Below are 24398 nucleotides of genomic sequence, written 5' to 3'. Positions count from 1 at the left end.
TGTTTTATGATCTTGTTTGCCACACCTTTGGGAGGCTTTCACCTGTGGTCCTGGGTATGTTCAATTCACGTGGTCGTGGATATTAACTTTGAAAGTAAGCGACATGGCTTTGGGAGGATTTCAAACAGTCAATGTGAATAATAGTTGAAAGGGGCAGCCCCTTTCCAGGGGTAGCATGAGTGGTAGAAGAAATTCACCTAGACAGTTCCGTGGTGGGATTGATCGTCATTCCCTGGACGTGGGAAGACTCTATAGGCTGTGAGTCGTGACTTTGGCCATGGCCTATTGTAGTCAAAGGCTTTTAGGAGTGGGCGGCAACGTGGGAAACGCAAGCGAGGTAGAGGAAAGGCACGAGAGACTCCAGCGTGGACGTTTATAAGGCAAGCTTGGTGAGGAAAGTTCTAAAAGATCATCTCTGTCTGTCTCTCTCTCTCTCTCTCTCTCTCTCTCTCTCTCTCTCTCTCTGTGTGTGTGGCGAGCTTCCCCCACCCCATAATCACGCGATGAGCTCCTCTTCCCCCGTCTCCCGCTCGGATATTGAGCTGGTGCGTTAAATATGTGTGTTAGTGCGCCCGTGGGTGTTGTATGTGTGTGTGCGTTGCGTAGAGAGAGAGAGAGAGAGAGAGAGAGAGAGAGAGAGAGAGAGCCTGCTCATCGTTTCTGCCCCCTCAGGTCCACCATTTGATAGAGCGCTGCCTGCTGATGAAGATGAGCCGGGAGGAGTGCATGGAAGCCCTGGCCAAGCATGCTCACATTGATCCGGTCTTTACCATGACAGGTAGAGAGAGAGAGAGAGAGAGAGAGAGAGAGAGGGGTCGCTTCGTGGCGGCCCACCTGTTAATTGCTGTGAAAGAAAACTGCTGTGCAGTAGGTAGGGCGGATTCCGTCTCTCTGCGTGCGGGGGCCGTGCGTGTGTGTGTGTGTGTGTGTGTGTGTGTGTGTGTGAGAGAGAGAGAGAGAGAGAGAGAGAGAGAGAGAGGAGAGTTTCTGCTGAAGCCAATGCATTTTGTTGCAGTTTGGAGCGAGCTGGAGAAGGCAAACAAGGAGTTCTTCTCTGCTTACAACACGTCGCAGAAAAAGGACGGCAGCCAATGAAAGACGAGATCCTCCTGCTCATCATCATCATTATCGACGTTAATTTGTGCTGTTCCAGCAGCTCCATCTGTAAATAACAGTAAGAATAGAGTGAACATATTGTGCAGGAAAAAGGGCCGCCACCCAAACTTGGGCCCTCCTCGGCTTGTACTTTTACATGGATGGCTCCAACTCTCTAGCCACCCACTTATATTTGACAAGGAAAAGTTTCAAATTCTCTCTCTCTTTGCCATTTCCCTCTTTAGTAATATGTCTTGAGTTCAACTCTCCTCTTCCCATAGATCTTTAGGTCTCTTGGGATAGTTTCTTGCGATCTGAAAATTCTCTTCTTCTTCTTTTTTTCTCTCTCTCTTGGACATCTCCAAGTCTACTACGTGCGTGTCAATTGAATGGAATTAAGGTAAATATCCCAATAAAAGAACGGCCCCCTCTTGAGGACCGGTTCTACCCTCAAAGTTTAGCTTCTAAGCGCCAATTTAATGACAACATCAAACCAAAGTTTCCTTGATTATCTCAACCTAAATGAAATGTTGGCCGTCAATTCTCATCTTTAAGCCTTGCTCATGGTAATTTCTCTAGATAACCCCTTGATGGATACAACAATCACCCTTTTTTTTTTGTTACACTAGAAATTGCGTTTATGTTCGTGATAGAGCTAATGCGTACCGATCGAGCTACAACTTTTTGCTATAGATGCGTACGCTCATGGCGCATCATTTTAGCCCTTCACCCAAAATGCCTAACTAGAGCTCGCGGTGGAGGTGTAACAATTTCAATGTCTGTAATATAGCTCCATTACCCTATGGCTCATTTGCCCTATGCATTTTCAAAATGTCTTCATCATTTTTCTCTCCACTGGGAATCGAACTTGGGTCTCTAGGCACTTGCACAAACACTCAAACCAAATTCCAATATTTTAACATCCTCATTATATTTGTGCACTTCCTAAGGTATGGGCAAGTCGTGTCACATTGAAAGAATTTTGGGCACCATGGTGGGGCTATTCTATCATGTGAATATGAGTATAGGATATGGATGTGCAAAGGTCATAATTTTGAGTGGTGTTGTTCTAGTACATAGCATGGGAATAGCATCTATGAGTTGTAGAGTTATATGGGAAAAAGAAAAGGAGATCAATGAGGTGAGCTAAAGGGAGATATGAGGTGTCAAAACCTGGTACATATTATTGCCTTTTAAAAGGATAATTCAAACTAGTATGTGACATTCCTTTCATATTAAGAACGTGCTTGTTTCTTTTAATCGCGTTGCTACGGCCAAAGAAACATCGCTTCTATTCTTGTAGGGATATCTTCTCTTCCAAGTGAAACACTATCAATACTCTATTCCTACATGTATATTCTATTACATTTCTAAAAGTAATGCATTACACAACCTCTTGAATATTCTAACAAACATAAATATATGTAAGATTATACAAAGCATTCTTGATACCAAGCCTCGGAGCTTCTCATAGACATTGTTTTTCATAAGATGCTAACCCTTGTTCAAAAAACTTAGGAGTGCTCTACTTCGATTGTGGTAGAGAGAGAGAGAGAGAGAGAGAGAGAGAGAGAGAGAGAGAATATCCTCCTTCTGGTGTATCTTGGTTTAGCAATGCTAGCAATGTTGATTATATAGATTAGGTAAGTTAGCATGGTATGAAGAGATGAAAGCCGTCTGGAATCAATGTAGCAATAAAGCTTTTTTTGAAAATGGAGTGCGTTCTAGAATTGGCTTCAACAATAGGAACACAATTGAACTCAATGTCTCTACTCCACTCTCTTACTTACTTATATCCTTGCGTCTTTCTTATGAGCAAGACAGGCAGAAGTATACAACATAACTTCTTATATGGCAAGAAGACCATCTTTCCCTTGGTTTACCTAGAGTTGAAAAAAGTGCTACCAAGTCGAGAAGTACAAACTGGGTAAGCCAGCAAGTTTTTAAAGATGAAGGCTAATTTCTACAGTGTGTAATTATGAAACTTTTCATGTCTAAGAGTAGAGTTGTGAAAATTTAAGGGCTCACAGTTTCCAATGTACCAGAAAAGCTTCAAGTTTCAAAGAGATGAGATGAAGTTCTTTACTTGGAGAGCCAAAGGTACTTTTGAGGTTATCTGAACGCACAAGACACCACGTGTCATTACTTCAATGGAAGCTTTTCATGCTATCAAAAAGCTTCAAGTAATAATAAAAATATAAGCGATGCACGTAGTGGCGTAGTTCACAGCCGTCACCTTCGACCAGTTTGCAGGTTCGCAGCTATCACCTTCGCCCAATTTGCAGGTTCGCAGCTAGAAGTAGTTCGTAGCAATTTAGCAGGCTCGTAGTTCGCAACAGCAATTCGGCACTTTATGTTTGGCAGCCCCATCGGTCCACTGAAGCAGTGCAGCAGGCTCGCAAGTTTGCACCAATTCAGTAATTCCCAGCAGGTTCGCAATATCTTGTGTTTCAGTAGCACTAGACCAAACCTGTGCCATGTGAGAGAGAGAGAGAGAGAGAGAGAGAGAGAGAGAGAGAGAGAGAGAGAGAGAGAGAGAGAGAGAGAGAGAGAGAGAGAGAGAGAGAGAGAGAGAGAGAGAGAGAGAGAGAGAGAGAGAGAGAGAGAGAGAGAGAGGATTAGGTGACAGCTTTGTGTGTGGCTAGGGATGATGTTGGGAAGTCGGAAAGGGTATAAAAATAGCCGAGATGTGGTGCGCGTATGAGAAAAACTAGGTGAAGACTACGCTAAATCTAGATCCTTACACAGTAGGACAGTGAAAGCGCGTAGTTCATCATCGGTTTAATACAGATGTCGAGATCTTTTAGTTAAGCCAAGAGGTACCGAGCATTGGAGGGAATTAAAAGCCACGGGAAATAGGTTGAAGGGGTGCGCTATTGGGCATGAGGATTGCAAGGATTCCAATGGGATAAAAAAGAGCCGCAACAGGTGAGCGACGAGGCCTTGAGCATGAGGTTCCGAAGGGCCACCGGTGCATGGTGTAGGGCTGTTGGAGGGCTCATCTAGTGAGCGCCAATTGAAGAGGGAGGCCCGGTAGAAGGAGGGTTATCTGGGGGCTGCAAGTCGAGAAGGATGGAGCCGCCAAGTAGACAGAAGTTTGGCCAAGCAAGAGAAGCCGTCAAGGATCAAGTGAAAAGACGATCAAGCTGCACGAAACATATGTTATGAATCCCGCAAATATCGAGTTCACCATCATTGTAGTGGATTCGGTTTATGTAATACATAGTTGGTTTGTGGTTTTTGTCGAGTTTGCCATCAATCTTATGTGCTTCTTGTCTGATTGCCATATGCCCGTGGTAGCGTCAGCTCTAAGATTGTGTGTGTGTGAGCAGAGAGGCAGGGAGAGAGATTATGGTCGAGGCGTGTGTCGCCTCCCTGTATGAGTGTATGCCGAGCCGATCATCGATCCATATCTGATATCTTCTGTTTCAGTAGCACTAGAACACACCTGTGCCGAGAGAGAGAGAGAGAGAGAGAGAGAGAGAGAGAGAGAGAGAGAGAGAGAGAGAGAGAGAGAGAGAGAGAGAGAGAGAGAGAGAGAGAGAGAGAGAAATGAAATGAAATGTTATATTAACGTCTTCAAAAGTCCATAGTGACCTATGAGACCAGAAGTTACAAGGTGGTGGATCTAATACAAAGTCAGAGTAACAAAATAACAACAATACAAAACAAAGATATGTACTATGGGATCCTAGACTAGTCGATGTGAACTAAGCCAAAATGGGCGGCTTGCTGGGATAGCTGAATCACAGAAGATCTGGCATCAGTTGTTGGCAGATCTCATCAATCTCCTCCATGGTTAGTAGTCTGACTGGGCGTCGTGCATGCCTGGCTAGAGTGCTCCGAATCTTCGGACGTAGCCTCCGTCGATGCTGTGTAGTCCTCCGCAGTCGTGGGCGCCAGGATTTTCCCAGTTCAGTCGCTCTGTCGACCAGTGTGTCTCTGGTGTGAGACGAGGGGAAGCTCTGCTGTGGGAGTGGCTCTTGCTGTTGTCCCGTGTCTGCTCTGAAGAAGTCTGCGATCCGTATTTGAGACTAGCTAGCCTCACCACTCATCAGGCTATCTCTGTGTCTGCGCAGCTCGAGCAAGAACAAACCTAGGCATCTCTGATCGTCGTATCCCATGACTCTTGAGAGTGATCCAAAAACCTCTCTGAACAAGCAATAGAAGCGGCCTCATATCTCGTAGTAGATGGGGCAGCGGCATGTATAATGCAACTCTATCTCAGGCTCCATGTCACACAAGGGGAGAGAGAGAGAGAGAGAGAGAGAGAGAGAGAGAGAGAGAGAGAGAGAGAGAGAGAGAGAGAGAGAGAGAGATGATTGCCGGTGTCTGTTACTGTTGACTCGATTTTAGATTATGCCCAAACGATCATCGATTGAAATCTGATATCTTCTGTTTCAATAGCACTAGAACAGACCTTTGCCATGAGAGAGAGAGAGAGAGAGAGAGAGAGAGAGAGAGAGAGAGAGAGAGAGAGATTCATGTCCGTGTCTGTTTATGTTTATGCAAGCTTAACTCATGCCCATCATGTCTATCCCAATCTCGAGAAATTCAATGCAATCTCTAGTTTTGAATCACAAGTCCCCAAAATCCTTCATCATTGCATCAAATTGACATGCATCCAAAGTTCTGCGAAAATCGCAAAACCAACCTAAATGGAGCAAATTGTGTCAAAACAAGCCTCACCTTTCACATACTTGACATATTGTCCATCATGGAGGGGGCGCAATTTCAAAAGTTAATGTAGACTTAGGTGGGTCTGGCCCGTGAAAAAAAAGGTCCATCCCAACTTGCAAATGAGGCAAACGATGACACTGTCTTGTTTTTCCTTGCATGCCCTGTATTTATGCTAATGCGTATTTTGTGTCTTGCAGAGAGAACATATACTTACAACACTGGATATTTGGATTGCACAAGCGTAACTCTTGTTGGACTACATTGCAAGGTTTGTTATCTCCATCCAGCTCCCCATGACTATGCGTTTGCTTGGCGCAACATATAAACGCTACGGGGCAGGGCACGGCTTCCGTTTCTTATAACTTTTGGAGAGACCATAGTGACAACTCTCCACCATACTTTTGTATGGCACTTCTGCATGCCGTGCAGTGTATACTTAGCATCTTCAATTTTTGGAACTTCATTGTAAGATGAAATGTTTAACTATTCACATTCCTTTTTTGTGGCTTGAGCCAAAGATCGGCGTGTAGCTTGGACAATCCGAAAACATCTGTACCACATTTCAGGTCAGTGAAGCACTTCATTGATGCTTTATCGATTCGCTTGTTTTAGAATTTTGTAGCTTGCTTCCTTCAGTTTGCTTTACTTGCATACTGCTTTCATAACTATACAATCGATGCCGACCAACATCTATATACATTAATTATACATACAACTCTTTGAGTAGTAAACACATGTAGTATATTGCAATCGTAAATCCACTTTTTGCATCTTTACTTTTCACCTAAACAATTGATGCCATACTATATTTATCCTCATTTCTCCCATAGTAGGTATCAATATGAAGTTCTCAAGGCCTGCAAGGTTACAATCCAAGCGTCACGGTGCCAGGAAACGAACTGCAGCCAAGTTGAAAGTAGCTCACCGTCCATATGCTAGGTCATGGTTTGAAATTATTCCATTATTGTGCACAAAAAACATTCGCAAAATTTCTATCGAGTAGTCTTGTTCATTCATTATTGAAAAACTCATATCAATCTCTTTTGTTTCACATTTAAAACAATTTTGAATCTTGTCATGTTTTTTAAAAAAATCAAACACCAATTTTGCTCTCTTTCCTCAATTATTGTTCCCATAATACATTTGCAAAATTCACAACAAATACATTGGTTTTTTTTCATCAGAGTGTTTTTCATCAATGTGGTGCTATTGTATTCTATAGATGTTATATAGCACAGCCCACCATGCAAGTCTAGTTTAATTAAGAATGTGCTTACATCTATGTTGCTCTCTAGATGCTTCTCTTGGATCTCTATCTATGTTCACAAGCATGGTAATGGTTTACGTCATCACTATTCACAACAATACATAAGCATCTTAGTATGATAAGGTGCACACTATTTATTCATGTACACTTTCACATCATCTGCATCTTAAAATGTAATAGAAATGAAAGAAAAGTTAGGTTGCTCAATTGTTTATTTGTGTAGGAGTTTTGGCCATTATGCTAAACTGAAGGACGTGTGTAAAATTGAGGTTGTGAATAAAATCATGCATGCCATTGATCTCTATCTATCTTTATCCTCTAATTACAAAACCATATTCCTCTTTGAGAGAGCAGATTGTATTCAACTAGGTTGAACCTATTTCCTTGCGCACAATCTATACTATAACAACCATTTGGCTTAATTGTTGATCTGTTAAATGTGTGATTGGACATTGAGGCAATGTAGGATGGCCTCTTTTTGTGTACACATTAGGTTCCTTGAAAATTTGAGAATATGAGTATCATACCCTACTTGAGTATACACACACACACACACATACATGTATATATATGTATTTGTGTGTGTGTGTGTGTATGTATATATGTATATGTATACATACATACATACATACATACATAGATATACGTATATGTGTGTGTGTACATATATATATTCTTATATCGAAGATTTGTCACATAGGTCTTGAAGCCTCTTGTTGTTGTTATAGTACAATAACTATGACATTCAAAACTTTTTTGCTCCCTTCGTCCCCACCCCCCCCCAACCCTCTCTCTCTCTCTCACACATACACACACACACACACACACACACACACACACACACACACACACACCACACCCACATATTAGATGGATAATAGTTTACATGGAGCTCATGTGTGCATACACATATGACTTGTCATCGTGGTATAGTACTTGAAAATTTGGTAGTGTGGTTGAAGTGATGACCTCAAGTCAATGCATGAAAAGGATGAGAAAACTCCTTTTTCTTAATCTCTGTAAAGAAAAGTATAGATGGCTATGATTGGTCTCTCTCTCTCTCTCTCTCTCTCTCTCTCTCTCTCTCTCTCTCTCTCTCTCTCAGGTCTTGAACTTGATACCATCGAATAGATCTTTGAGATCTCATTGGATCGCTCCTACAAAATTTTAAATTCTTCTTTTTTCAAGAGACACACACGTCCGTCTCTCTCTCTCTCTCTCTCTCTCTCACACATACACACATACACACGTGTGTATGTGTGTATGTGAGAGAGAGAGAGAGAGAGAGAGAGAGACACACGTCTCTCTCTCTCTCTCTCACATACACACATACACACGTGTGTATGTGTGTATGTGAGAGAGAGAGAGAGAGAGAGAGAGAGAGAGAGAGACGTGTGTGTGTCTTGAAAAAAGAAGAATTTAAAATTTTGTAGGAGCGATCCAATGAGATCTCAAAGATCTATTCGATGGTATCAAGTTCAAGACCTGAGAGAGAGAGAGAGAGAGAGAGAGAGAGAGAGAGAGAGAGAGAGAGTTAGAAGATGAAACAAAAATAACTGCATTTTCACCCAAGTTGCCATATCTATCTTATGGGATTTAAATTATTATTATTATTATTATTCTTCTTCTTCTCTCTCTCTCTCTCTCTCTCTCTCTCTCTCTCTCTCTCTCTCTCTCTCTCTCTCTCTCTGTCCTTCCTTTCCATAGATATTCAAGTGTTAAAGACTTGTTGTGTAACTTTAGCGTCTTTTTAGATTGTTCTTACACACTTAAACATTTTATTCTATCTTTCTCCTCTTCTCCCTTCTGCTTGCTGCGTCATCCGTTCGACGCTAAAACGTTTTTCTCTATGTGTGTGTGTGTGTGTATGTGTGTGTGAGGTTGATTTTTGATAGGCACCTTTGCCTATCTAAACTTAGAGAATTTATTGATTTTTAAGCATTTTCCACGGTTTAACTCTTAAAAACAAAAATGACAAAATATTCAAGAACTGGTAAAAGGTACGCTAACTAGACAATCTCTCTCCCTATTTGGGATGCCAATTAGAGGGTTGATTTTTGTTGGGCATTTTATTTATTTTCTATGGGTGAAAAATGTTAGCTACCCTTTTGAAAATACACTATTACTCTAAGAAAACCATATTATCTTGGAAATTTGACTTGGTGTGTCAGTAAATATAATATTTGTATATGACGTGCGTTCAAGGACTATTCTTAAACTCCTTATCTGTAAATTTTTGACAAATAATTCAATCTATAACAAAAATATTCAATTACATTTTATGGTATCTTTTTGTATGTGAAAGTGTGAGAAAAAAAATTAATAACCCCTTCTGTTGTTCTCACGTGATAGTCGCTTAAATATTAAGTAACCCCCCCCCCCGTAACCCCCCCCCCCCCCCCCGAGAAATTTGAAGGGCTTGAAGGGTGTCCTTGGTGAGATGGGGCCCTATGATCTCGAAAGGAAAATCTCTTTCTCTCTCTCTCTCTCTCTCTCTCTCTCTCTCTCTCTCTCTCTCTCTCTCTCGTATGCATGTGCAGGCATACGCACACGCACACACATGCAATGCCACTCCCTCTCTCTCTCTCTCTCTCTCTCTCTCTCTCTCTCTCTCTCTTTCTCTCTCTCTCTCTCTCATGGTCAATAACATGGATAACTACTCTTTCATTTGCATGTATTTTCTCAAAGTAAAACTACCCCAACTCGACACCACACAAGCTAATTTTTTTTTTCAATCTCTTTAAAGAAATAAAAACTTAAAAAAAATATATATATCAATTTTGGTTTTGAAAAAACCCTCTTAAAAAGAAAAAATCAAATATATTTTCCAAAATTAAATTCTCATTAAATAATAAAATCTCCACTAAATTTATCTCATTTTTGTTATGTGCATTTTAACCAATACATTTATTCTTTGTAAAGGAGAAAGTATTTGACTTTGTGTGACCAAGCACTTTCTACTACTAAAGAAGAAGAAATTTTTGATTTTTCATTCTGACAAAAAAAAAGGCGGTTGGTCGTTGTTTCTTACAATCTTACTCTCCCTTCCTTTTGCATTTTAGAGAGGTTTTCTCTTAAATGAAGCATCGAGTGACACATGGAGAGTCTCTCCTTCCTTGAAAAATTTAAGCTGCATTATAAAGAGTATAGATGGAACAACATGAAGGGTCACATTGGCATTCTCACGATGGTCCATGCTTGGTCTTGTTTGGCGCTTGAGACCATAAATTTAGCTCACTAGGCTTTTGTGTGCATTGTAGCCTGTAGGGTTGAGGATCCCAGTACCTCTTTCCTCCTTGGGTTTAGCCGATTGAGCCAGGGTACGAGGGGGGTAGGACCACTTAATATAAATTATGTGACTATCACGTGAGTGCAACAGAGGGGGTTATTAGGCTTTATTTCTTCCCACATTGTCACATATAGACGGGTATTGTAAAATAGAATCCGAAAAAACATTTATAGATTGAATAGAAAAAAGGAATATTTTACTTGTCCAAAATTCATAGAGAAGGAGCTTTGAAAATATTTTTTGAATGCATTCGAGATACACAATTTGTACATAGTGACCTTCTGGAGCATTTAGCCCATAGTTCATGTATTGTATCTTTGGTGTTATTTTGATATGAATCTTTTCACTGGTTTTAGGAATTCCTTCTAATTGCAATTTTGCTATTTTAAGGAGAGGCCCATGGAACGATACATACAAAATCGTAAATGAATTGAGCACCTCCCCCTTGAATGTGATTGAATAGGAAAAGGGCATATTTTATTTGTAAACAAATTAGAGATAAGGAGCTTTAAAAATACTCCTTGAATGCACACGATATACACAATTTGTACGTAGTGACCTCCCCAAGCATTTAGGCCATAGCTCGGGTATTGTATCTTTGGTGTTATTTATCGATATGAATTTTTTCATAGGTTTCAAAATTCCTTCGAATTGCATTTTGCTATTTTCAGGAGAGGCCCATCTAAGGACTCATACTAAGTCATTGATAGATTGATCACCTTCACCCTATTGTGGAATGAAAGGAGAACATATTCCCACCCTTCCCTCTTGCTCCAAACTTTGTCCATGGCTCTGTGGAACCTTTGTTTGTGAGATGTTCCCACCCCTAGTGCGGATCCAAGGTGGCGGAAAACCTTTCCTTTTGAGACAATCTCTCTCATAATGGTAAGCATTCTAAAACAATTTTAATGAAGTGAAGTTATTTCAGACTCTTTTTTTAAAAAAAATTACAAACTAAATATCAAAGAAAATTTCAATGTGTCAATACTTCATATCAAATATATATGTAACTCCCCTCTTCACTAGTCTTAAACAGGCTTTTTACAAACTAAAATATCAAAGAAAATTTCAATCTGTCAATACTTCGCATCAAATATACTAGTATGTGACCCGCGCGTTGCTGCGGCCAAGAAAAGCATGGCAATTGGATCTCTCTCTCTCTCTCTCTCACACACACACACACACACACACACACACACACACACACACACACACACACACACACTGTAACAGTGGCATGCACGCACACACAAAGCATGTATACACACATGCAAACTATCAGGTGCACAATTTTGGCTCTTACAATCAATATGTTGTTGAAAAAGGTTGGATTTGCATATTCTACATTGTCTCTCTCTCTCTCTCTCTCTCTCTCTCTCACTCTCTCACACACACACACACACACACACACACACACAGATTGACAACAACTTGTCAGACTCACAAATTTGACTATTGCAAGTCGTTGGGAAAGGATGGAGTTGCAATCTGAACTACTTTATGCAATTTTTGAAGGATGGGACTCAACATCTTAATATCAGCATTGATCCAACGAGCCATGCAAATCAACCAAAAATGCGATGTGTGGAAGCCTCCTCCTTCCTCTAATTTTTTGAGGTCCAATATAAAGAGTATAGATAATGGACTAATGAATAATAGTAGAAAACTATTCTGTACACAAGTGCTCGAGAAAAACCTAGGTTTAGTGCAATCCCACCTACAAATTTCTCAACTATATCTTATGCACCTTGGAGGCCCCTGCCATGTGACATAAGGAAAGGGCTTTGGGGGGGGTGGTGGAGGCCAAGGCAAAGAAAGAGAGAGAATGGATTAGGTGCCAAGGAAAGGGGCATATCTCTCTCTCTCTCTCTCTCTCTCTCTCTCTCTCTCTCTCTCACGTCTCTCTCGGACGGGCCACACACTTGTATAATTTAATTTGAAGATTAGGACACCCACAACATTGCAAAATAAACATAGGTTTAGTGTAATTCCACCTACAAATTTCAAGATTTACCTCTAATTTTTTATTTTTTTTGTTTTCAACAACACTCACTCAACGATACTGAATTAGAAACATAAGAAATACAACATCACCATGCTCCAAGTGAGCCATGGATGCAAAAAGAATAACACTTAACATCACAACCTTGACTTTTAAATTGAAAGACCACCTCCAAAGTTCAAAGAAACTACAAAGTTCAGAAAACCTAAATCAAAGTTTAGAGGATCTACAAAGTGCAAAGAAGTTCATCAAAGTTTTGAGGATCTACAAAGTGCAAAGAAGTTCAGTGCAAAAACCTTCAAATTTTATAGTAAATTTGCCTCCTTTTTTTTAATAGAAAAATCATAGTATAAACAAATGCTCTAAGAAACCTAGATCTAGTGTAATCTCACCAACAAATTTAGAAATTATCTCTATACGTACAAAGTATTAAAAAATTGAGTGTAAAAGCCTTCAAATATAATAAAGTTACCCTTACAATTTCTCATACCTAAGTTTTTCATGATTGTGTCCCAACTCGATTTAGTGTACCCTCTCTTACAAACTTTTATGATTTGCCTCAAAAATTCTAATTTGCTTTTAAGCGGTTGAAAAAATCTAAGCTACGTGTAATCTCACCTGCAAATTTTGAGAATTACTTTTAAATTCTAAGTCAACCCGAAGGAAACCACAAAGCTCACAAAAATGTAGCGTAAAAACCTTCAAAAATATCAAAGAGTTGTTAGAGTTGCCTCCCATTGTCCACCTTTGCCATCTGTTGAGGTCCGCTCCTGCGTTGGGTATGCACGCTCTCTGCTTTGGATTCATTGGATCAAAATTTCTTTATTACGTCGATTTTCGATTCTGTAGATGTCAATTCTCAATTCTCGATTCTCGATTGCAAATTTCATCGATTGTTGATGTAAGACCAGTGTTTATTCTCTCCCCCTTCTCTCTGACTCTAGTTCCGGTGTGAGAGCCCTCTTTTTCTCTCTCTCTTCTCATACACACACCACAACACACACACACACAGAGCATGATTTGCATGGACCATTCTCTATTTCTGTCAAGCAAACTCATCCACACATAAAAGTATAGCCTATTTTTTGGTTTCTCCTCCGTCTCTCTCTCCTCTCTCCACACACACACACACCACCACGCGTGCACACACACACAATGTGTCTAAGACATTCACAAAAACAAATTAATTTATTCTGAAAGCGTGTTGAGAGAGGTTCATTTTGCAAGCGTGTTGAGGAAGGTAATTTGGCGACACATAGAGGGGATTTCTTCGTGGCCTTCAAAATGCAAAGTAGAGCTACTCTTCAAATGGCTTTCAGAAAAGAAGTAGTCAGTGGTCACCCTTGACATTTGAGGACACAAGTGAAACTCCATGGCCTTCCCAAGAACTATAAATAATATAAATGTAAATAGAGTACTACTTTTTTGACTTTACATTACCAAAACTAAGTTCTAATCTTTTGACTTTACATTGTCATCGATCAATCAATCAGAAAGTCTTTTTATTTTTTTACCATCTAAGTAAACTCTTCACTTTTGCATTTCAAATGAAATGTTTCCAAAGGTTTTCTTTGAAATGAATAAGAGTGTGACACATGGATGCTCTTTCCTTCGTTCAAAATTTCAAGCTGCATTATAAAGAGTATAGATAATAAAACCTTTTTTTATAAATAGAGTGAGTTCTAGAATTGGTTTCAATGATAGGAACGCAATTGGATTCAATATCTGAACTCCACTCTCTTACTTGCTTCTATCCTTGTACGTATGTATGGTAGTATGTATATTATATATATCTATATGTACACATAGTACACACACACACACATATATATACACACACACGTATATATATATATATATATAATATATATATATATATATATTAAATATATACACACACACACACACACACACACACACACATATATATATATGCTTGAAGTGAAGATTTGTCACATAGGTCTTGAGACATCATGATAGGTTCCAATTATGTCTATATGTACACATAGTGCATGTGCACACACACACACACACACACACACACACATATGCTTGAAGGAAAGATTTGCAACATATGTCTTGAGTTTGTCACATTTGTCACATAGAGACATCTTGCTATTGTTCCAATACAATAACTATGACATTCAAAGTTTCTATGCTCCCCTCGTACCCCCCCCCTCCGCCCCCCCCCCCCAAAACCCTTTAGTTGAAGTGACTATCCCCGGTAACATTTAAAAAGGAGAAGCAAACTCCTTTTTCTTATTTTTTTGAAAAGAAAAATATAGATGGCTATGATTGGTCTCTCTCTCTCTCTCTCTCTCTCTCTCTCTACCATCAGATAGATCTTTGAGATTTCATTGAATGTCCCTACAACATTTCAAATTCTCCTTTTATCAAGACATGTGTGTGTGTGTGTATGTGTGTGTGTGTGTGTGTGTGTGAGAGAGAGAGAGAGAGAGAGAGAGAGAGAGAGAGAGAGAGAAAAGATGAAACAAAAATAACTTTATTCTTACCCATGTTGTGAGATATCTTTTGGGATTGTTCCAATGGCATTAAAAGTTTTCTTCTTGTTTATCTTCTCTCTCTCTCTTTATCCTCCTCCTCCTCCCCATAGATATTCACTTTTGTTGAAGGCTTGTCTTGTAACTTTTAAAGTCACTTTAGATTGTTCCTACACGCGAGCATCTTGTTCTGTCTTCCTCTCTTCTCTTACATCATTTGTTGGACTTTGCATTTCAACACATTAAATACAACACTTAACAATTGTCCTCCCCTCTCTCTCTCTCTCTCTCTCTCTCTCTCTTTGATTTTAGATTGACACCCTTGCTTGCCAAAATTTAAGGAATTTATAGATTTTAAAGAATGGTCCACATGTTACTCTTAAAAATGAAAATAACAAAATATCCAAGAATTGGTAAAAGGTCCATTAACTAGGAAATCTCTCTATCCATTTGTGATGTTAATGTAGGGTTGGTCTTTGTCGGGCATTTAATCCATTTTCTACGGGTGAAAAACTTTAGCTATCCTTTAAAAAATACACTAATGCCAAAAAATAATATCTTGAAAATTTGAAAAGTGCGTGAGCTCAACGGTAAAATCTTTCTTTCTCTCTCTCCCCCTCATAAATGTACATGTGTATGCACACATGCAATGTGATGGTCTCTCTCTCTCTCTCACAGACACACACACACACACACACACAGAGAAAAGCAATGTGGTACTCTCTCTCTCTCTCTCTCTCTCTCTCTCTCTCTCTCTCTCATGGTCAATAATGTGGATAACGATCGCTGCATTTGCATGTCATGTATGTCCTCAAAACGAGACAACCCCAAGTCGATATTAGGCGAGCTTTTTTCTTTTTCTCAAGCTCTTTAAAAAAATACATACTTCCAAAATTTTCTAAAACATATCAATATTGGTCTTATAAAAAGCCTCTTAAAAAGATAAAACCAAATATATCTTCAAAAATTACATTTCCATTAAACAAAAAAAAATCACTAAAATTTTTCTTTTTTATATCTTCAAAAAGTAAATTTCGCATCAAGTAACAAAACCTCCACTAAAGTTATCCCCTTTTTTGTTATGTGCAATCAAACTTCAACATTTATTTTATGTGGAATACAAAGTCTCTCTACTTTACATTTGAAAAGGGTTGTGACTTCTTACATTTTAAAAAGCTCTTCCTACATTTAAAAAGGCTCTCATTTCTTACAATCTAAAAAGCTCTTCTTACATTTAAAAAGACTCTCATTACTTTTACATTTTTTAGATTAGATGTTTTTGTAAGGTGTTTTCTGAAATAAACCAAGGAGTGACACGTGGACATCCTCTCCTTTCTTGAAAATTTTAAGCTGTATTATAAAAAGTATAGATATGTAACTCACTTCTTCACTAGTCTTGATTTAGAAAGACAACAAAGTGAAAATTCACTATGGCCTATATAAGAATATTGAGAAGAATTTCATAATTAGAGAGAGGCTTCTTTGTGCGAGGGGGACATAGAAAGTGACATTAGTATTTAAAACATGTAGTAGCACAATAAAATATTATGTTTTCTAAAAAACATTGTAACAATGAACTATTTAGAATACAATATAAAAGCATAAAAATTAATATAGTCATTAAAAAACACGAAACATTGAAATTGAAAAGACAAGTGAAAGGGTGACAATGGCTTTTTAAAACAATAAGAAAGTGATAAAAGTGTTAGGTTGAATTAAACTGGTATCAGTGTTTGGGAAAGGATTGCCTCAGCTTAGTCTTGAGCCGATTGAAATTCGAGACTAGCTAGCTGCAAACCATGGTAAACGGAAGAAAAACCGATGAAATATGTGAGAAAGTCGTCCAAAAATTTTGCAAACCTCAAAAATTTTGCTAGTATTTTTGGTTTTCTTCTTTATGAGGAGGAAACTCGATCAGTAGCCGCTTAATAGAAAAGACTTTCTCGAACGTTAACATTGACTGGAATCAAGCAATAAAATACAAGAAATGTAAAACCATGTGAAGTTATGGTGAAATACTACTTAATGTATGTGTGTGTGTGTATACAATTTATTAGAATTATACAAGGTGAAACTTCACTTTAGCATTCTAAAACAATAGAATACAAAAAAAACCATATGTGTGTGTTTGTGTAAAATTTACTAAAATTATACACGGTGAAGCTTCACTTTAGCATTCTAAAACAATAAAATGCAAGAAAAGTAAAACATGTCAGGATCTCAAATGAAAGGTAAGTCTCTATCATGCAGTGAAATTTATGAAAGTCTCCCTAATCCAACACAACACCAAAGATTTCTTTTAGAAAGCCAAAAACAAACAAAAAGAGGATGAAAAAGATTGTGTTTGATACAATAGTTAGTGTCTCTCTTTAAAGAGAGAGGTACATAAATTTTAACACCCTCTCACAAAGGCTTAAAAGAAATAATAATAAAAAGTTATTATAAAGCTTGCCATGTGACACTATTCTGCAAGCTTTATTCAATGGTCTAAAGATGCACCCAAAATCCCAACCCTTTTCTAAGAACTAGTTACTTAGTCAGAAAAGTGTGGAGTTTTGGTTTCAAAAATTTAATGAAGGGGTGTCCTTCGCTAGGCATGCTTTAGAAAGACAAAAAGTGTGTTAATATAAAATGATTCTTTTTGGTTAATATAAATTTACAATTGTGAGAGCTGGAAAAAGACAGAGACAAAAAGTGTTAGAGACAAAAAGTGTAGAGTTTTGGTTTCAACAATTTAATGAATTGGAGTTATACGAGACGCTTAAATGAAAATATTTTTCACAAACCAATACTTCAAATGTATATTTAACTCCCTTCTTTGCTAGGCTTCCTTTAGAAAATTTCAATCAGTCGATACTTTACATCAAATGTATACTTAACTCCATTCTTCAGCAGGCTTGCTTTAGAAAGACAAAAAGTGTGGAGTTTTGGTTTGAATCAGTCAATACTTCACGTCAATACTTAATGCTACTTACCTAATGGCTCTACTTTCAGTTTTCATTATATAGAATCTTCTCAAGATGCTTTAACATCTCCATTCAACTCACAATTTAAAACCAATCCTAATGGGTAGGATTCGACCTCATCACGTAGAGAGTATAAAGCTCAAGCTTAACCACTAGGCTACAAGCCCACGGTACCCTTTGACGTGCCCTTAACTACTAAAAAAGAACAATAAACCCCCACCTCCCCCCCCCCCCCCCCCCCCCCCACCCCAAAAAAAAAAAACAAAAAAAAAAACAAATTAATGGGTTTCTCAAAAACAACGCTTGGGGACCTAATACCCCCTTCTCGCTAGGCTTGCTTTAGAAAGACAAAAAGTGTGGAGTTTTGGTTTCAATTAGTCAATACTTTACATCAAATATATGCTTAAGTGCTTTCTTATTGTTTTTTTGAAATGCTCATTAGAGCTTGTTTTGAATTAACTCAAGGTAATATGTATGCAATTTGTCATAAAATCTAATATCTAACCAATCCAAATGATTTTCTAATATTAAATTGATCATTTCATGTGGGAGAATAAACAAAAACAAGGGTTAGAATATAGACATGTTGTTATGGATCTATCTCAACATGAGGCCAAGGTTAAAAAGGTCCAAATGAAAGATGATCTTTTAAAGAGCAAGGCTAGCTAATGGAACTTAAAGACCCTAGGGTTAGCTTCATTAAAGACCTCAAAAGGTTAATGCTAAAAGTCCTTTGACCTTAGGCAAGCTAGGTTTGTGCTTGAGGTGGGAACTCGGCCCAAACTTGAGGTGCTTGTCATGCTTGCTAACTAAGGTTTTTGAGGTGCTTGCCGACTAAGGTGCTTGATGTGCTTAATGAGTAAGGTGCTAAAGTGCTCCATGACTAAGGTGCTTGAGGAGATCAAGGTTTTCCAAAAGTCAACCAGTATCCCCACTCATTGGGGGGGGGGGGGGGGGGGGGGGGGGGGGGGGGGGAGCCCTCATTGTAGGAGCATGAGAGAAAACACACACACCCTCACACAAGTCAAGCCTTGCCTAAAAAAGCAACAGGGAAACATGCCAAGTTTCTCTCTATGTTGCCCTCATAAGGTGCCTAAAGAGCCTATTGGTTGGACTCTGAAGGGGTCCAATGATGCTTTAGCTAATTTAATTAGTTGTCGCATTTATCAAGTCCTCTTTCGGAAAGGGGAAAGGGGGACACTTGTCCCAAGGCTAGCATGGTTGCTTGATATGCACTCTGCATGTGATTGGCTAGGCTTGTAGGGGTCCAATCAAATTTCAGCATGAGCTACAAGGGGGGGTCGACCAAGGAAGCTAGGGGCTATCTTGAGGGGTATACTCTCCCACACACATACACACACACTCTGATTGTGTGAGGTGCAAAGTGCAAGAGCTCCATCTCCTTCTCCAAGCTTGTAGAGAAGTTGAGAGCCTACACCAATACTCTTGGCTATGGAATGCAAATCCAACCAAGAGCCATGCTTCAATGCTTAAGCTTTCCATTTTCTCCATCTTCATTACTATGTTATTATGCTATGCTAAGCAAGAAGAGTGATGAGAAGTGAGGAACTATTCCTTTCTCCTATGAATGCTTCTTCTTCGTCTTCCCTACCCTCATTCCCCGCCATCTCTCTTCACCTTGGAAGGTGTTTGAGGCATTGGGACTGATGCTTGGGATAGTTAATGCTTTTTACAAAGTCTAAAGTATACTCGGGATGCTATAATGTTTTTATAAAGTTTATGGTATACTCGTGATGCATGAAGCTTTCCATCTTCATTGCATCAAATAGGTCACAAGGAACACAAAGATTGCATTGTACCTAGTGTCTTTTTATGGGAGAATCTATAATACAAGAGCCTACTGGAGGGGGGATGGGCTCCACATAAATCCGGTCCTCAACTGTTGTCATGTTCTCTAATTTTCTCTCTTGCAAAAGTATTTTTCATGCTAAGTTAATTAAGTATAATGTTTTTGTTGCTACTTCCAAAATGTTTTTATCAATGATATCCCTATGGACTTACCTCCAAAACGAGGGGATGATGACCATCAAATTGAGCTCCTACTAGGAAGCTCACCGCCTAACAAGCCTCCTTATCGAGTTTCCCAAGCTCAACAAGAGGAGATCATGAGGCAAGTACAAGAATTGGTACACAAAGGGATGGTGAGACCTAACTCCTCTCCCTTTTGTTCTCCAATATTTTTAGTGTAAAAGGAAGATGCTACATATTGTATGTGTGTGGACTATCGAGCGCTGAACCATATCACTATCAAAAATAGATTTCTTGTACCGCAGGTTGAAGGTCTATTCATAAGCTACAAGGTTTGACCTACTTCAATAGAATTGACCGTAAAAGTGGCTATCATCAAATAAGGATAGTGAATAAAGATATCCTAAAGACCGCATTTTGTACATCATTTGGTCTTTATAAATATCTAGTCATGCCTTTTGGCTTGACTAATGCACCGGCCACATTCAATCATTTGATGTAGAAAATGTTTAGACCCTACCCCCGCAAGTTTGTTGGTGGAGTGTTGTTTGATGATATCATCATCTAGTCCAAGTCCTTGGAGGAGCAAGCAACATCTCCAGGTGATTTTTCAAGCTTTGAGGGAGAACAAGCTTTTTATCAATCAAAAGAAAGTGAATTTTTCCTTCAAGAGATTCAATACTTAGATCATATTATCTCTCAGGATGGTCTCCGTATGGATCTATCTAAGTTAGAGGTAATAAAACCATGGCCTATTCCAAGGAATCTACATGAGCTAAGAAGCTTTATTGGTATGTGTGCATAATATAGACGCTTCATAGAAAACTTCTCTCAAATAGCATGACCATTACATGAATTAACAAAGAAGAACGTTAAGTACTCATGGATTGCTAAAGAAAAAAATGATTTTGACAAGATCAAAGAGAAGCTTACCTACCAACCATTCCTTATGATTTTGTATCTCTCAAAGCCATTTGAGGCCCAATGTGATGCTTGTGGTGATTGTCTTGGAGCAGTTTTTCTTCAAGAAGGGCATGCCATAGCATATGAAAGCCGAAGGCTCAATGCCAAAGAACGAGACTTGGGCATATATGAAAAAGATCTTTGTTCTACATGCCCTAGACACATGGAAGCACTATCTACTGGGGTCTCCATTTATTTTGCAAACGGACCACCAAAGTCTGAAGTACTTCAGGATGCAAACCAAGCTTTTCAAGAAACAAATGACGTGGAAAAATTTTCTTTCGCAATTTTATTTTCATATTGCTCACATTGCTGGTAAGCATAATCAAGTGGCCGATGCACTTTCACAATGACCAAGAGTTAATGTGGTGTCTATAGAAAGTCACAATGATCTATCTTCTATGATAGATGCGTATGCTATTGACCCGGACTTTTGAGACATAATGTCAGCCCTTGCATTGGGGAAGAAAGAAGAACCATTCACCTTGTAGGATGGTTATCTTCTCCATGGAAATAGGTTATATGTTACCCACTCCCTTCGTGATAAATTCGTGTATGAATCCCATGCTCCTCCCTATGCGGGGCATAGAGGCATTCAACCTAGTCTTTGAGGAGTAGAGACGTGATGCTATTGGCCTACCATGAAAGTAGACATACAAGAGTATGTTTCAAAATGTGTGGTATGCCAAAAGACCAAGTACGATAGAGGGAAGCAACCTGGATTACTCCAGCCATTGCCAATCCCTAATTCACCATGGGAGAGTATATCCATGGATTTTATATTTGGATTACCCAAGTCTATACATGGGAAAAACGGGAATATGGACAATAGTTGACATGTTTAGCAAGCAAGCACACTTTATTCCTGTCAAAAAAACTATTAGGGCACACCAAATGGAAACCCTCTTCATATCTTAGATTTTCAATCACCATGGATTACCAACATCCATCCTACCAGATAGAGATCCTAGAATGACCAATAATTTTTGGAAAGGTCTCTTTGAAAATATAGGTAAAAGATTGCTCTTTGGCCTATCACCCACAAACGGATGGCCAAAGTGAGATAGCCAATCTTACGATTCTCGAGCTACTAAAAACTTATGTTACAGAAGTAGATCAATTCTCACAATGGGAAAAGTACTTACCCCTTGTAGAGTATGCGTACAATAATACAGTCCATACTACTATGGGAAAGGCACCTTTTGAGATCATAGAGTAAAGACCTTACCTTGCTACTTAAAGTACATGGGAAGATCTTAGTTGCTGATGTGTATAGCCGTGACCTACAAGAATCTTTCCAAAATATTAAGGAGGCTATATCTATCTCTCACCAAAGGCAAAAAGTTGTTGTTGATACGCAGAGAAGGGCCTTAGCACATAAAGAGAATGATTGGGTCTTACTCAAGTTTCCCAAGGCCCGATTAAGGAAAACAACGGGTAAAAATCCTACGGGCCATCAAAAGTATTATGCTTAACTAGCAAAAAGATACTATGGTCCTTTTCAAATTTGGAAGCCAATCAATGACATGGCTTATCAACTCAGGTTTCCCAACCATTGGCTCATACACAATGCTTTTCATGTGAGACTAATTGAGCCATACAAAGTAGAGCCCCCAAGTGAACCAATTATTGAAGACCACCTAGAAATTGAAGACCAAGAAGAGATGCTACAACCCGAAGCTATCCTTCGGCATGAAGACAAGGTACTATGGCATGGTGAGATTATCTGATGGTATCTTATTAAGTTCAAAAATTATCCTTTTGAAGATTCTAGATGGATGCAAGGAATACAACTTAAGGATAGTATGAACCTTGTCAATGCTTACAATGCTGCATTAGAGTAAGCAAATGTACATGTTCCTTTTAAATGACCAATGTTTTTGTCTTATAAGACTAATTCTCTTTTTCTTGTGCACAAAATAAGTAGTGTGCATGCTTAGAATCATTCTTGTGTTGACAACGTCTCTCAAACACCAAGTAGAAATTGTCACTCTACTTTGAAACTATGATATGAACTAAAGAGCAGACATGCTTGTGGAAGCTACGTATCCCAAGCCCCAAATGGATTAGTCATACATCTTGGAATGATGTTGTAGGGTAAAAAGGGATCCTCTACTCGCTAAGAAACATTCACTGATGACTAAGTCTTTATCTCTTTTACCTGATAGTCGAGGACGACTATGATAACACATACACCCTCACACCTCTATGGATCTTTGGAGCTTGAGGTGGTCCACAAAAAATGGACCTTGGAGGTCTTGGGGACTGGAGCCCCATGGATCTAGGCGTGGAGCATGGGAGCTCGGGGGAGCCCCATCTTGTAAACCCAAAAACACCTTACAAGGTAGTTAAAAATATGCATGGCGTTTATAGTAGACCAAAAGGCTTTCCAAGCTCATGAGAATCCCCACTTGTAGACCCAAAAGTTGTTTAAACTTTATTGAGTTCCTTTCTTCAGGTTCATTCTCCTTGCTTGGTTCAAAACAAGGGGGGATATTAGCAGTTGACCTCCCCAAGGGGTATCATGTCAAGAGATACAGAAGCAAAGAGCTTGAGCTCTTCCAAGCACACACATACATAGAGATGGAGGCAAAACCCTATTCTTATTTTTTAATAAACTAAGAAAATAATTCTACAATGCATAACAAAGAAAATACAACATAAGACAAAACTAGTACAACAGTCTAGTGTGAACCACCAGTGAGTGAACTGGGTGGATAAGTGTGCCATCACTTTGATAGGTAGACCAAGTCATTGAAGTCTAGTTATATTATCACTAGCAAAGATATGTGTATCCACCAAGGACACCAATGGTGATGATGACTCTCATTGATAGTTATCCAAGAGTGGTACATGTTAAGCTTGACATCTCAACACTCCTTGTCATATGTGCTACCTATGAAAAATAGTGTAGGATTGTGTGTGAATCCTTGTGCCAAGATATATGACAGAGAAGAAACAATATTTAATCAAATGTATAAGAGAGACAATGGTATAATGAGAGGAATAACTTTATTCATAAGAAAACCACCTTAGATACAATGTTGGTACTGTCAGATACCAAAATTGGTACAATAGACCACCAAACTTAGTCTGTGAGACAGACTCTTGATAGTACCAATAATAGAGAGCTAATAGTACCAATTATATAATTTGGTACTCTGGAAGTACCAAAGTTCGATATTGTAAGTACCACAGCAGGTATTGTGAACCACCTAGATACACATTACTTGTACTGAGAGAGAGACCGATAGTTTGATCCCCAAACCTACTGCTATAGATCCAAGCATAAGCAATGTTTTTCCTAGCTACAACAATATATACAAGATTTTCTAATGCCTCACAATGTCTCTCAGATTTCTACTCTCAATACCCTCTCATTGTCTCTCTGCAACTAGTGTAGTGGTGCGTCTTTATATAGATGTTTCTCTTCATCTTGGGAGCCCCTTGGTAGGTAGTTTCTCCATGATGTGGAGAATATTTATTCTTCACACTTCATCAAGATATCATGGAAATATCTTTGGGTAGGTAGTTTCCAAGTTGGTATGATAGCCCTTCTTTGCAGTTTGCTACTCTACGGGCAACCAACTTGGCACCTTTACAAGAAATGGTGGGAGTGGAATTAGAATGAACCCTCTCATAACTG

The 24398-nt window shown here is 38.9% G+C and overlaps 1 protein-coding gene across 1 annotated transcript; it reads left to right on the top strand.

Moving 5' to 3' along the window:
• Positions 1-394: 394 nt before the first annotated feature.
• Positions 395-1312, top strand: LOC147429943 (uncharacterized). Its single transcript, XM_086495375.1, has 3 exons — positions 395-545; positions 673-778; positions 1016-1312. Exons 1-3 carry the CDS (start codon positions 504-506, stop codon positions 1093-1095), a joined length of 228 nt encoding a protein of 75 aa, XP_086351501.1. The 5' UTR covers positions 395-503; the 3' UTR covers positions 1096-1312.
• Positions 1313-24398: the final 23086 nt, after the last annotated feature.

The sequence above is a fragment of the Adiantum capillus-veneris genome, chromosome 22 (genome assembly GCF_014529385.1).
Source record: "Adiantum capillus-veneris isolate H3 chromosome 22, ASM1452938v2, whole genome shotgun sequence".
NCBI lineage: Eukaryota > Viridiplantae > Streptophyta > Polypodiopsida > Polypodiales > Pteridaceae > Adiantum > Adiantum capillus-veneris.
This window is presented reverse-complemented; position numbering and strand designations above follow the sequence as displayed.